The sequence below is a fragment of the Homalodisca vitripennis genome, chromosome 8 (genome assembly GCF_021130785.1).
Source record: "Homalodisca vitripennis isolate AUS2020 chromosome 8, UT_GWSS_2.1, whole genome shotgun sequence".
NCBI classification, from domain to species: domain Eukaryota; kingdom Metazoa; phylum Arthropoda; class Insecta; order Hemiptera; family Cicadellidae; genus Homalodisca; species Homalodisca vitripennis.
Window position 1 is genome coordinate 9,374,430 of NC_060214.1, and position 14,287 is coordinate 9,388,716.

At 37.8% G+C, this 14,287-nt stretch overlaps 3 protein-coding genes across 4 annotated transcripts; 2 read left to right on the forward strand and 1 right to left on the reverse strand.

Moving 5' to 3' along the window:
• Window positions 1–325: 325 nt before the first annotated feature.
• LOC124367271 (PHD finger-like domain-containing protein 5A) lies at window positions 326–5,183 on the reverse strand. Of its 2 annotated transcripts, none has more exons than XM_046823974.1 (3): window positions 5,062–5,183; window positions 1,816–2,006; window positions 326–523 (listed from the first exon to the last, which is right to left on the reverse strand). In XM_046823974.1, the coding sequence occupies exons 1-3, from the start codon at window positions 5,114–5,116 to the stop codon at window positions 434–436; spliced, it is 336 nt and encodes a 111-aa protein (XP_046679930.1). In that variant the 5' UTR covers window positions 5,117–5,183; the 3' UTR covers window positions 326–433. The 2 variants fall into 2 exon arrangements, with proteins under 2 accessions (XP_046679930.1, XP_046679931.1); XM_046823975.1 differs by lacking the exon at window positions 5,062–5,183 and adding an exon at window positions 4,514–4,709.
• A 6,394-nt stretch (window positions 5,184–11,577) lies between these two features.
• Window positions 11,578–13,128, forward strand: LOC124367205. The gene has a single exon (XM_046823857.1). The coding sequence runs from the start codon at window positions 11,578–11,580 to the stop codon at window positions 13,126–13,128; it is 1,551 nt and encodes a 516-aa protein (XP_046679813.1).
• A 470-nt stretch (window positions 13,129–13,598) lies between these two features.
• On the forward strand, window positions 13,599–14,075 carry LOC124367206. Its single transcript, XM_046823858.1, has one exon. It carries the CDS (start codon window positions 13,599–13,601, stop codon window positions 14,073–14,075), a length of 477 nt encoding a protein of 158 aa, XP_046679814.1.
• Window positions 14,076–14,287: the final 212 nt, after the last annotated feature.

Consider the following 14,287-nt stretch of genomic DNA (forward strand, 5'->3'; position numbering starts at 1 on the left):
TGGATTGAGAAAAATGTACTTAATTTATTTAAATGATGCCTCAACTTTTGTTTTATGTTTAGTATGTTGTACTTGTGTCACTGATGATTAAATTAATTAATCTATTGTGAACAATGTTTGTGCATTTAAACAAATGATTAAATTTAATTATTACTCTTGTAAATGTAAGGAATTGTGCTTGTCATTAGTATTAAGACGACTGAAGAATGTAATAATATTGCTTACAATTTAATATGTTAAGTTTGTTAAATACAAAAAAATTATTTTAGATTATTAATATAGATTAACTATATTCTGTTATTTTGTAAGAAATAATAGTCAATTGTCACCATTAAAACATTTATTAAGAGATACACTAAGTAAAAAATATGTACATTTCATTGGAATTATGAAAAAATGAATTTATGAATATGAATGCAATGTATGTATTGGTTTATCTCTTTTTAAATCCATATTTTTTCCTCTCGTAGAAGAGATCTGTCTTGGAACTGCCGAGATTCACAATTTTAGGGCAGCCGTCTCTCTGAAAGAATAAACAACGAGATTATTTACTACACTTACAAAGAGTAATCAGTCAAATATCTTAGGTGTCAGAATGGGTCAAATTGTTTATCATTTTAAAATTCTCAATAAAATAAGAACACTGTTGTTACAAAAAACAAATTTGGTTTATCTTAACAAAATAGTTGCTATTTAACAATTTTGAGGGTTCAATTTTAAATAACTATGCTACATTACTTAGTATACGTGATAAAAAAAATAGTGGATTTAGGGTATAAAAGTGATGTTTAAAACACGATTATGAAACACTTTTTTCTTCAGACTTGGTGAATGCCAACCTCTCTGGTCCCTGGATTAAACATATAAAAGAAAATATTCAAAAATATATCCAAAATTATTGTTTGAACTGCTTCATTTCAAGTGTGAAATAAATATTATCACAGTCCATCAACTAATAATATAAGAGAAGAGATCCAGGAAACCCTCTGAATCTTGGATGAGAATTGAAATGAGACATTAAGTCTGAATTGGCAATGAAGATAAATTTATAATTAATGTACAAATACAAAGTGTATACCAACGAAGAAGTCTTGAACTGTCCTGTGGACAGATAGACGATCGTACAGATGACACATTCAAATTTTTGTTCATTAAATTAGATTTCATAGCAGAGTTTAAATAAAAAATCTACATACACATCATAAAAAGATGATGTTGTATTGTATGTGTTGGGGAAGTCGGGGTGCATGTGTTAATATGTCAAATGATAAAATCTCAAATAGTTGGACTTAGTTTGTTCAAAAATTTGTTTTTCCGCTATTTTATTGCTGTCATAATGATTACCCTTAAGAACAACATAAAAACATCCACTAACTCTTGCCAATGGCGTAGTGTATCGAGTACAACGGTTATTGCAAGATAACCGGATCAAGCAACGTCGAGCGTGGCTGCTGCTTGGATGGGTGACCGCTAAACGATTCACCTTTAAGCCGTTGATCCCCAAGTTAAGTGTTAAAAGAGAGGGCTTCTTAGCCCTAACTTCACCTGGTAAAATAAGACATCTTTACTTTACTTTAACTCTCAGTCAACTCCGATGAAGTGACATGCTCAATCATCGAACTCGGTGTTGCCTATGTAGAAATGAAGCTTCAAACAAAATTTCAAGTCTACAGCTCAGTTTGTTTCAAAATATAGAGCGAACAGACAAACAGACGGAAATTTGTCCAGCCACTCGGGTGGTAGGCTTCACTAATGCTCAGCCAATAAGTGACTCCAACAGAGGATACTAATATTGGCCTCTTGTTTAATACTCACATCCTTCTCCTGTATGGTGCACTCCTTGCAGTAGTAAGCGTCGGAGACGCCGGGACCTCCGCAGATGACACAACGGCCCTGGTAGGAACCATAGTTGCACTCATCACAAATACGGACCAGCGTGCACGGCCTCACATACGAGTCGCAGATGACACACTTGCCGTCGCACTTCTCACACAGTCGACCGATGGCTGGAACAGACCCCACAGTAAGAGCATAACAATGAATTACATACACAAACGACAGCCATCACAGAGCTGTTATCACTAATCTCCTAATGGCCTCACGATGTGATCATTAGCGCCTTCCATGGGAAAACCCCTCACACCACCAATACACAAGGAATTTGGAAATGTCTACTGTTTAGAATATTGTTTTTACACATTTGTATTGCAATTCCAAATTTATAATAAGCGTTCATACCACCTGTGCTGTATTATCCTGCTTTCTGCTTCAGCCTACAACCACAACATGTGCCAAGGAACCCCCTTCAAAAGCGACTATTTTGCATAAGAGGACTATTTTGACTAAGATTATTTGTTAAATCCTGTTGATAGAAAAAAAATATTTTTCCAGATTAAGGTCAGATACTTTTTGAATACGCCACATATGTATGTAACTGATAGTTGTGGAAAGATTACTCTTAGATCAAAAAGTTTAGATATCCGAGTTTGAGAGTTAACCACAAACTAACAAGTAGAGCGACAATAGCAACTGGAATTAAAATTTAGCTTATTTATTTCTGCATTTAGACATAAACATGAAATTATTTACAAATAATAACTTTAATTTTGTATTCCGGTTACAACAAAACTACAGATTTTTGGCGCCAAAGTGCAACTTTGAAAATGTATAAATCAGGAACTTGTTATCTGATTAAGTTAAATTTTTAATTCAAGATTCTGATGCAAGTGCACTGTTTTTGAGTATGAAATTTTAGAATTACATGGAAGAAAGTTGTTATTAAATTACTATTTTAACGTCCATTTAAGTTTCAAATTGACGACTGTCATGCATTTTGTAGAATGTCAACGACAATAAAGATTTCTGAAAAAGTTTGGCATTGGTCTCATTACGTAGCTCATTGATCTTGGGTGTAGGTTTTCTTTAATTTACCACAGCCAGTGTCTACTCATTTGAATGTGCAAACCACTAGACTGCCCATAGACAGTGTTATTGGCGGTTACGAACCACTGCATGTACAATGTTCGAAGAGCCTGGACAGAATGTTTTATGAATAAACTTGACAAAGAAGAATTAGTTCATTAGTTCTGCTGAAGAAGGATAATGTGGCTCTCCAAGCTGAGGTTGAAAAATGTAACTTATAGTGTACACTAGGTAGATTTGAAGATTTTCTACATATTTAATAATAGCCTACTGTAACTGCCTAAAACCAGCAAGCCCAGTAGAAAAAAAAACAGTAGCAGTCGTGGGACTGCCGATAGAAGTGAAAACTATTAAGTTGAGAGTAATTAACAATACGTTATAGTAGCAGTACATCTGTAATTGTAAATATGACGCGTTTTTAATTTTCCAATTTTAAAATCCACGAAAAAATATTATCAAATAACTAGAAATCTATTTTACCACGCTAGTAAGATAAATCTTATACCGTAATAATACTCATTTCATGATGAAGAGGTTAAATATTAAAAACGTAATTAAAATGAATAATGCTAAATTTTAAATACAAATATTCGTACAAATATTAAAAATGTTTAAAAATATATTCGTTGTTTTCATTATTCATTTATAAGTGAGTAAATACCGAGTGAACAACAGTGAGTTGAACACCGTTGTAAATAATACAGTTATTGCTACGGATAAAGTAAAGTATATAATTGCAATAACAATTAAACCCACAATATTTTTAAAACTAATAAATTAGTTAAATTAACTTGGTTCTTTCGTAAAGGTATTTTTATTGCACAATAAACTAATTTATTGAGTTAATACGGTATCAGTGAGCCAATGCGCCAACTACAGTTCCGGCAGAAACGTTCACTCATCACTTCATACGCTACTACAGGCTAAACTAAACTTCCAATAAAAAAATGATAAACTACAAAAAAAATATTCATCTATTTTCACACAACTTTCTCGCTGACAAATTTTGTCTGACCAAAAAATAAAAAAAATCCTCGCTTACTACTTTTTTCTTGTCATTGTAAACGCTATGTAAAATGTAAACAATAATCAAAATTATTTCGAAATTTTTTTAATATTTAAAAATGTAACCAATAGATTGCCAATATTAAGAGCTTTAATTTGACGCATCTTACAGAATTGTACGACATTGGCTTCACTTTTAAATCGCGAGAGGAAGCCGTAAAGGTCACTGATTTTCGCAGTCTGTTTTCATACTCCGCCGGGACAGTTTTTAACACAGCGAGACTGACTTTTTCATGCAGGGTAGTAGTCCGCGGCCAAGTCTACGGTTAAAAAACACAGCGAGACTGACTTTTTCATGCAGGTTAGTATCATTAGCATGTCGGTGACGCGAACCGAGGATTTTACCCTCTACCAAAACGCTCAACGCGCCTAAAGAAGTTTTCACTTCAAAAATCAATTGGTATTTGGAGTTTTAAGAGTATAAGTAAAATATTGAACCTTTAGAATTATAAATAAGACCGGTATGTAATACAGTAACACTAACCTACAACACTTTGTTGTTGATTAGTTGAAATAATGTACTTACCCACTCCTGGTTGTTTTCGGCAGAATATAAGATCAGGATGATGCTTTGCCATTGGCAAAAAATATTTCTGATTAGTATTTTTTAATAATAATTATAAAATTAATTTATGTCTTGCTTATAACATCAAACAAATCACTAACACAGTACAACTATAAGATCAACAACCAACGAAGAACGAACGAAACAACGGGAAAGCTAAAAAAAGTCTTCATGTCAAAGACAACAAACGAACAATTTCATTGAATTCAGTAGTTGAGAGGACAAAATTAATATGATGAAGACAACGAAAGCGAAAGTGGGCAATGGGTGTTCTATTGGCTTCTATCTGTCACCATCAGAATCAGAAGATCTTTATTTGAGTAGCATAATTGCGCCACAACTGTATTCGTGACATGACATACACTATGAGATAATATGACTAAAACTGCATTACTGATAAGTGCTAAGTTATGAATTATACAAACAAAAATAAGCTTATAACAAAAAAATTAAAAATATCGTTTGGTCGATCATCTATGACCACTTTTACTCTATAGTCAATGACTTACCAGTTAGAAAAGTAACTGAAGCCCACCATACACTATCCGATTTGATTAGTTTCATTCAGCTTAGTTGGATGGACAATAGACAATAGACAATAGACAATAGACAACTTTATTAACCGTTTAACAAGTAGCATACATGTAATAGGTTTAGTCAGTAGAGGCTAAAAGAACAATCATGGCTAAAACTAAAAACCAAAGGCTATGTTACAAACCATGCAGGATTAATAAATACTAAAAGTGAGCACTCCATGCATTAGAAGTAATGGTTAAAAGTCACTCTGAGATAAGGCAAGAAACTCACTTTGACTGTTAGAAAGGGTTTTGCCAAAAGGAAAGCAGTCAGTTTGTTTTTAAATTTGGTTGCCTTCAAGGTCCGAGCTGAGCCTGGAAGTTTATTAAAAAATACAATACCTTGGTAATGCAGATTAGATTTAGATTTAGTGAGCCTTTTGTATAGAATATCAATAAGACTTTTATTCCTAGTGTCATGCCTATGGACATCACTTCTTAATATTAAGCTCTCATAATTCTCTTTAATATTCATAATAACATTAAAAATATACAGATTAACCACAGTCATGATATTCTGGGTTTTTAAACAATGGTCTACAGCTAGCACATGAGTTTAACTTTGCATATTATTCTAAGAGCTTTCTTTTGCAGTATTAAAACATTATTTACACCAGAACTGCCTCCCCATAGACTGAGCCCATACTGGATTAAGCTTTGAAAAAAAAGCAAAATATGCTGTCTTAACATATTCAATGGGGACGCAGTCCCTTAGTTTTCTTAAGAGATATATTACTCTAGATAGCTTACTACTTAAAATATGTACATGATCATGCCAAACTAACTTACTATCTAAGGTTATGCCTAGTAGGGTTAACACTATCTCTAAAAATATCTACACCACTCAAGCTAAATATAATTTGTTGTGTTTTATTCATGTTAAGCATAAAAAGGTTGGCTCGGAAACCAACTAGAAACTGAGTCAAGTGAGTCCTGCATCGATACGACTAAGTCTATGTATATCAGCATTAACATCAAATCAGACTGGTGTCATCAGCGTAACAAATTACATCAGAGTTGATGTTACAAGATAAGTTGTTTACCATTACAAGAAAGAGTAATGGCCCAAGAACGGATCCCTGTGGTACTACTCCGTGCACAACAGCGCCCACCCGAGATCTATGACCATTTACTGTGACAATCTGCTCTCGTCCTCCCAAATAAGACCTGAACAGTTCCAAATTATTGTGATTTATACCGTAGTGCCTTAATCTTTCAAGCAATATAATATGTGATACACAGTCAAAGGCCTTACTGAGGTCACAGAGTGTTACCCCCCGTATTTAACCTATGCTCAAAGCCATCCAGTACGCCACTAACCAAGTGAGAGACTGCACTCACCGTGGAAAAGGCCCTTCCTAAAGCCATACTGGGCATCCGAGATCAAATCCACCCTCCTCGAGAAACCTTTGAAGTTGACACTTAATAAGAGATTCAAAAAACCTTCCCAAAAATGGGAACATTAGAAACAGGCCTGTAGCTCTCCGGCAGTGACCTATCTCCCTTCTTAAAAATTGGGGTGACCCGAGCAACCTTTAACTTTCCGGGAAAGACACCTTCATTTAAACATGCATTGAAGGCAGGCCATCAAAGGCAGCAAGATATACCCAACCACTGATTTTATAAGGCTGTTTGATAACGAATAAATGTCCTTGCTTTTACTGTCCTTCATCCGCCCAACCGTGTGCAGAATCTGGTCCACCGTTATAGGTGTCCACCTCATGTCTTCCACTGGAGCATTAGCTCTTCTGGCCATGTCTATCGGATTGAAGGGAGCAGCCTGAACATTCTTGAGAGCCTCTTCCGCAACACTAAGGAAATAATCATTAAATTTTATCCGGTGTAACCGAAACCTTCGTTATATTTGTACCCCCAACTTTTCCTGCCTAATTACCTTCCAGGCAGCAGAGCACTTGTTCGCAGCACCCTCAATATAAGCAGCATTTGTCTTCAGTTTAGCTTGTCTTATTTCATACTGATACGTTTTTCTAGCAGCGCTATAGACTTTCTTAGCATCCAAGCTTCCTGTTGACTTAGCAAAGTCCCGGTAAGACATTAGTCTCTCCCCGCATCACTTTGAGTTCAGGGGTGAACCATTTAGGTCTAGTAGGCCTATTTTTCCGAGTCCTAAGAGTCACTTCCGGAAAACAAAATTGAAAAACCATTCATAAAAAACCTGAAAGAAGTCATTAAACCTTGTTTCAGCGTCCTTGACAGAGTCTACCACAAACTCCCAGTTAATCGTTTGGAGATGGTTAATAAAATTACATAATTTATCAGGTGTGATGGGTCTAATAGTACTAACAGTTTGATTATTTTTGTTGCAAGGTATGTTAGGATCTGTTGTCCAAACATTGGTACAAACTGAACCGACATGGTCACTCAAACCGTAGTCAATTACTTTCGAGTCAATCAAATTCAGTCGCGAGGTCGGTTATTATACTATCCAAAACACGAGAGTCCTCTTGTAGGATTGTAGTTCAATAAAATACATATTTAATGATTTTAAAATGATTTTTCCAGCTGAGTGTATTTATATCACGCTTGGCGATATTTACATTAAAGTCTCCACCTATAAGAAAGTTGCATTTATGGTTTTTCCAGTGACAGGATCATTCTTTCGATGTTCGACATAAACAGATCCAGGTTACCACTAGGTGATCGGTAGATAACTATCACAATGATCTGAAATGTACAGAGTTTTACAGCTGCAAATTCATTATGCAATTCTGTACAGTAATAGGAAACATCAATAGCTCATAAACACACTGGAATCTGTCCGACAAGAAAAGAGCCAACCCCACCATGTTGTAAAGTACTGCGAGCAAAAGCGCTTATAAGTTTTATAGCCACTAATGTTAATTAGGTTAACTTCTGTTGTTCCCAGCCAGTGCTCCGAGAGAGCCAATATATTCAAAGGTACCCTCACTTGCTACAATCTCTAACTCCTGGACTTTGTTATTCAAACATTGTATATTACAAAAAAAAGCATCCTGACTAAGTGTTTATTATTGCTAAGACCAGGTTGTGAGATATCCATTTTACCTAAGCTTAAGTACTCACCACTTACTTGTGTCATTCTTTGAACTTCTTGCCTACAGCTTTGGAGTTTAAAATTATGCCTAAAATAGTCAACAAACGCTCCTCTAGGCCAGAAGTCTGGCTGAAAGGCCTTGTCACAGTCTGATTCTGATATACCGACCTTAAAAGAAGAATATTCTGATGGATATTTAGATTCAAGTTTCTTTACTACTACATTATCGCATTTGCGGGTGTCATTTAAAAACAACTTAAAGTCATTTTCAGATGTTTCAGGACTCACTCTAGACACAAACATAAACACTTTCCTGTCCACAAACTTTAGGTTGGTTATGGCAGTCGTCAGAATTGCCAACAAAAAATGTTTTTACTCTGGCGTGACACCACTGCCCTTACGTACTTCTTGATAAGTATTGTTTTCAGATTTGTTCAATGCCCTACGCCCATTAACAGCAGACATTCCCTGTTTGATAGCTTCCACCTGACATTGTCCTCCTCTTTCTCAATGACACCTGATGCCATTTACTCTGTCATCTGTTTCATTATTTTTCCTTCGCTGTCCAAGGATGTCATTACTTGAAGTAGTGTCTAGTAATTCTTTCCCCACCAAAACAGTGGAGTCGTCAATACGGCTGTCACCACTTAGGTTGTTGTCTCTCTTTCGTATCCCCTTCATTTTGTTTTTTTGTTTACATCCGAGTCATCAGTTATGTTCGACTGAGTCGATACTCGCGCCCATTTCGATATTTCTGACAGTCGATCATAACAATCGGATGAGTCATTCGTATTCGTAACAATCTCGCCAGTCTCTGATGTCTTGTTTACCTGACATATAACCTCAATGGTAATCCTCAATATTGCTAAGTCTGTTGTCTAATTTTTTATGTTTTTCACTAGCCATTTCTTTAACCATTTTAACCACATTTCCAACTAGGTTATGAAGGTCAGTGTACTCCTTCTGCACCAATTCTTCCGTGTTCTCATTGCATCCAATTTGGCCAGAGCATACCCCACAGAACCACTTGGCTATGTCCCCTAGGTCTTTAAGTTTTTTTATACTCTCTTGTGTCCACATTTACACAGTTAATATGATGCCATATGTCACAAAATCCATCACATTGTAGTCCTTTATCACTATCTTTCACTAATTTATTACACTTAGGACAAGTACTAACGTCTTCTTCTGCCGCCATTTTTTTTGAACAACTGTATGGTCGAGGTGATGACAAGTATGGTCGAGGTGGGCTGGGACTAGGTAAACATTTAAATGTAGGGTTTTTATACAGACTTGTGACGGGGAAATCAGGCCGCACCGAGTTGGCCAAACCGCTGGTTTACCACCAGGGCCACAAACACGTATGCCGCATACGTATCATGTTAGGGTTTAGTGCGGCCAAGCATCTTCAAGCAACCTTGTACGGTTTGGTACGTAAGCGGGGCTTAAAGTGAGGGTTGCGAACAACTCGACCTCAATTAGCATAACAACGCTTCAAGACTGAAATAATAGTATTACTCTTATAAAAAAACAACGATGCTTGACAGTGCCTAATCATTATGTGGTCGAGGCCATATAATTGGCCTTAATAGAATTCATGGTAAAATGAAACGGAGATAATAATAGAATTTAACAGTATTGAAAAAGTAACAATTTAAAGTAAAATATAAATATAAGATGAACTTAATAGTAATAACTATGATAAATAACAATAAAGTTATAAAAGTTTCCCTTCAAGATGGCAGCTTGTTTGCATCAACTATTTAACCATCCTTGAACTTGTGTTTTTATTTTGAGTCGTTTCGCTTTTTGAACCTACGTGCTTGCTGGGTCTCTTCAATTGAGAGTTGTGAGTGTTTTCTCCACTCTGTGTTTTCCATTTTTACCCTTGAAATACTCAGTCTTCCCAAATAATCAGTAGACTAATCCATCGTGACGTCACTAACTCAATGTTAGGTTGACTTGTCATCTCTGTAAGCCTCTCCACGTCAATTTTTTTTCTATCCACAGCCTTCTAAATCAGCTTGCATAGGGGTTTCTCATTCATTACCTCCGCAGTGATACTGTATGGGCTGCGCACTTCCAGTGGTGGATCGGGTAGCTACTGTCTTGAGCGTGGTTTCATCCGGTAGTCAACTCCTAGTTTTGTTTTATTTTTCTATCAAAATTATCTTGATTGAATCATGTCACTCGCCTGCGCTATCTGTGTAAAAATTGTCCTGGACTGTGAGGAGGGAATCCGATGTGATGCATTGTGTTCACGCTGGTTCCATAGGTCCTGTGTGGGTATGTCTAAAGCTGATTATAAGAAATATGCTGATGATTCCAATCTTAAGTGGACCTGTTGTAGAGTGGATTGCCTTGATTCTAACAACCAGCCTCAAAATCTACTATTGAGTCAACTAACTTTACTCACTGATAAAATATCCGAACTTGCTGTCAAAGTAGACTCACTCACTTCCCTTCCAGCCAAAGTGGACAACTTGATTACAGAGGTTGACAACTTAAATAAAGATCTGCTAGTATTGGAAAAACGCACGAGCAGCAATGAGTCCAAGATTATTGCTCTCGAGGAAAAGTACGATACTTTGTGTGCCTCAGGTCCTACCTGTGGCCCGGAGGAGATTATGGCAGAAATACATGATCGCGTCCGTCGTTCAAGAAACGTAATGCTCCTCAACCTAACTGAATCTCATGATAGGAACGTTGAAACCCGCAAACTGCACGATCGCTCTCTCGTCAATAAATTGCTAAATTCTACTCTTCCGGATATTGACTCAACTGTTGTTAAGATCTTGAGAGTGGGCAAGACTAAGCCTGACAAGAATCGGCCTGTCAAACTGATCTTTGCATGTGATTCTGATGCAAGAGCTTTTCTTGCAGGCTTCTCTTCTGCTGCAGCGACCCAAGTCGATCAGAACTTTTTAACTATTAAGGTTTCTAGAGACAGGACTCCTCGAGAAATAGAACACCTAACCTGGCTGAGATCCGAGCTGAGCAGGAGGATATCGGGTGGCGAGAAGGACCTGACTATAAAATTGATCAATAACGTCCCAAAAATTGTATCAAACCAAAAAAACGTACAACTTCCAACGGTACAAAGAGCATGAATTTTGGATTGTTACTTCCAAAATGTCAATGGCATGAGAATGAAACTGGTTGAGTTGACAAAGGCACTGGCTACTGCTGCCTATCATATTATTGCTTTGGTTGAGACCAATTTAAGCCCTGAGATTAGTGATTCCGAGCTGGGATTTGTAAACCATAATATATTTAGATGTGACCGATCCCCTCTGACTAGTGGTAAGTGCAGTGGAGGGGGAGCGCTTATTGCGGTTCACAACTCTTTGCAATGCCACATGATTTCATCTGGCAATCACATTACTGAAAGTGTATTTGTAAGGTGTACTTCCACGATGCCTCATACAACAATTGGCTGTGCCTATATTCCACCAAATCATGAGGCTTCTACGTACTTGAATTTCTGCAAGTCTGTTGATGAGGCTGTTGGCTGTGGCCGGGGGTCTGATAGTTTGCTCATTGTTGGCGACTTCAATTTACCTCACACTGATTGGCTCGACGATTCCAGTTACTTTGACATTTCTTCTCGTCACATAATGAATATGGCTGCTTTCCATGACCTTAAACAATGCAATGGCATAGCAAATCAACGTGGAGTCACTTTGGATCTGGTATTCTCGTCAGTTGCTGCCACGGAGGTCACGCATGCTGTGGACGTTCTTCTTACAGAAGACAGACATCACCCTGCTCTGGATATTGCGCTCTCCCTGGACTTGCGTACGACACGTCCGTGCACTAGGTACATACCTGATTTTAGGAAGTGTGATTTCAACATGGTCTTCAGTGGGTTACAGACTCTTAGTCTCCCCTATATTGACAACTCGGATGAAGTGGAACCTAAATTTTCGTTGTTTTGTCAATATCTCTCGTCCATCATTGAACGGAGTACTCCCTTGAAGAGGATTGCAGAGACTCATTTTCCTAAATGGTTCTCAAGAAGATTTATATACCTGATAATCGAGAAGAAGGCTGCACACAAGAGATTTAAAACTTCTGGAAACTTTTTGAATCGTGAAATATTTTTAAGGCTTTGCTGGAGATGCAAGTACTTGGCCTCAGACTGCCACAGGAACTACATTTCAAAGATTGAGGAAAGCATTCCACACAACATTAAATCATTTTGGGCGCATGTAAACAACTTGAAATGTAACTCCTCTATGCCACTTGAAATGGGGTTGAATGGTTCTGTGGCTGGTGACTCCTCAAGTATATGTAACCTTTTTGCTCAGCACTTCTCTTCAGTTTTCTCGAACCCAGCAATTGATATCCCTTCCTTTGACTTTGGATGGAACAGTACCCTCTCTCGGATCACTTTATCTGCCACTGATGTCCAGAGGGCGCTTGAAGATCTTGATCACAGCAAGGGTACAGGCCCAGACGAAATCCCTCCTGCGATATTGAAGTACTGCGCGCCTGTACTTGCATTACATTTGTCCTTGCTGTTCAACTCACTTCTAGGTGCTGGGATCTTCCCATCGTGCTTGAAGACTGGATTTGTCGTTCTAATTTTTAAGAAGGGCGACAGAACAGAAATAAGTAACTATAGACCTATAGTGATTCAATCATCCTTAGCTAAGGTGTTTGAGGCCCCCGTTCTTGAAAAACTCCAATTCTATTTAAACCCCTTTATACACGAGAGTCAACATGGATTTCTTCCTGGTCGCTCCGCGATATCGAATCTCCTGCTGTTCCAGGAATTTGTGATGTCCTCCTTCGTCAGTGCATATCAAGTTGACTGCATATACCTGGATTACTCTAAGGCGTTCGATAGGGTTCATCACGACCTACTTATTGCAAAACTTGAGGGTTATGGCGTTGGTGGTAAACTTCTGGATTGGCTTCGGAGCTACCTTAAGGACCGTTCTCTAGTTGTGAAGTGCAGTTGATCCATCTCGGCACCCTTCCCGGTATTATCTGGGGTCCCTCAGGGATCTCACCTTGGACCCTTGTTGTTCATCTTGTTTATCAACGACATCTTCAGAGTGGTCTCAGCCTCCTTTCTCTTGTTCGCGGATGACATGAAGATTTATGCTAGAATCCTCTCTTCAGATGACCAGGAGAATCTACAGAAATCCCTTTCCAGCATTGTTGAGTGGTGTGTGTCAAATTCTATCTATCGGACCTAAATATCTCCAAATCCCAAGTTATCTCGTTCACTCGCGCTAAGTTAACTTTCAACTTTAACTACCATATAGGTGGTGTGCCCCTTAACAGAGTTGATCGTCTGAGGGACCTTGGTGTTATTTTGACCAGTTCACTAAGTCCTTCTGATCATATTGCGTCCATAACTTCTAAGGCATATGCTCTCCTTGGCTTTATTGGAAGATCGACAAGGGGCTTCAGGTCACTCGATTCAATGCTGGTTTTGTATAAATACATAGTGCGACCAGTGCTTGAATATGGAACTGTGATCTGGTCCCCTTACCAACTGGGCCACGTAGAAGACTTGAAGAGGGTGCAGACACGTTTTTTGTGGATGCTGGGAGCTCGTCTGGGCTACGCTTATATGGAAACGCCTGTTCTCCAACTGGAACAGCGTTTTAATCTGCAGTCACTGTACCATCGGCGCATCATCTTCGATCTTCTCTTCCTGTTCAAGCTGATCAACGGACTGGTGGACTACCCTGCTCTCCTGGAAATGGTTGATTTGAGCGTCCCTAGGGGAACGAGATCACGGACTGTCTTCTGCCGCAAATTCCTGCCCACGAACTACGCATGCAACAGTGGGGTTGCAAGAATTCTGAGGCATGGTGTTGTGTGGTCCAGGCAGGTGGATTTCTTCCTGGGGTCTCTTTCGCCTTTCAAAGAAAAAATAAAGCAAATTGTTAACTAATTATAGGTCCTAATACTCAGTGACTTTGTTGTGATGTAACTTGTTATTGTTATTCTCTTGTCTTGTTAAAATTATTTATTTTGTTACTAGTCTTTGTTATGTTTGTTACTGTATTGTTATCTTATTGTTTTGTTGATATTATGCATGTTGATATTCGATTGTTCTGTTAATACCATTTTCATTGTTACAATTTATTACAATGTAGTCTTGTT

What these genes read in the sequence shown, in the direction of transcription:
- LOC124367271 (XM_046823974.1), bottom strand. Translation starts at nt 5,116, where the DNA reads ATGAAACTAATCAAATCGGATAGTGTATGGTGGGCTTCAGTTACTTTT. An exon ending in TTCAGTTACTTTTCTAACTG is followed by an intron (nt 2,007 to 5,061) that starts GTAAGTCATTGA and finishes GGTCTGTTCCAG; the next exon opens with CCATCGGTCGACTGTGTGAG. An exon ending in GCACCATACAGGAGAAGGAT is followed by an intron (nt 524 to 1,815) that starts GTGAGTATTAAA and finishes TTATTCTTTCAG; the next exon opens with AGAGACGGCTGCCCTAAAAT.
- LOC124367205 (XM_046823857.1), top strand. Translation starts at nt 11,578, where the DNA reads ATGCCTCATACAACAATTGGCTGTGCCTATATTCCACCAAATCATGAG.
- LOC124367206 (XM_046823858.1), top strand. Translation starts at nt 13,599, where the DNA reads ATGCTGGTTTTGTATAAATACATAGTGCGACCAGTGCTTGAATATGGA.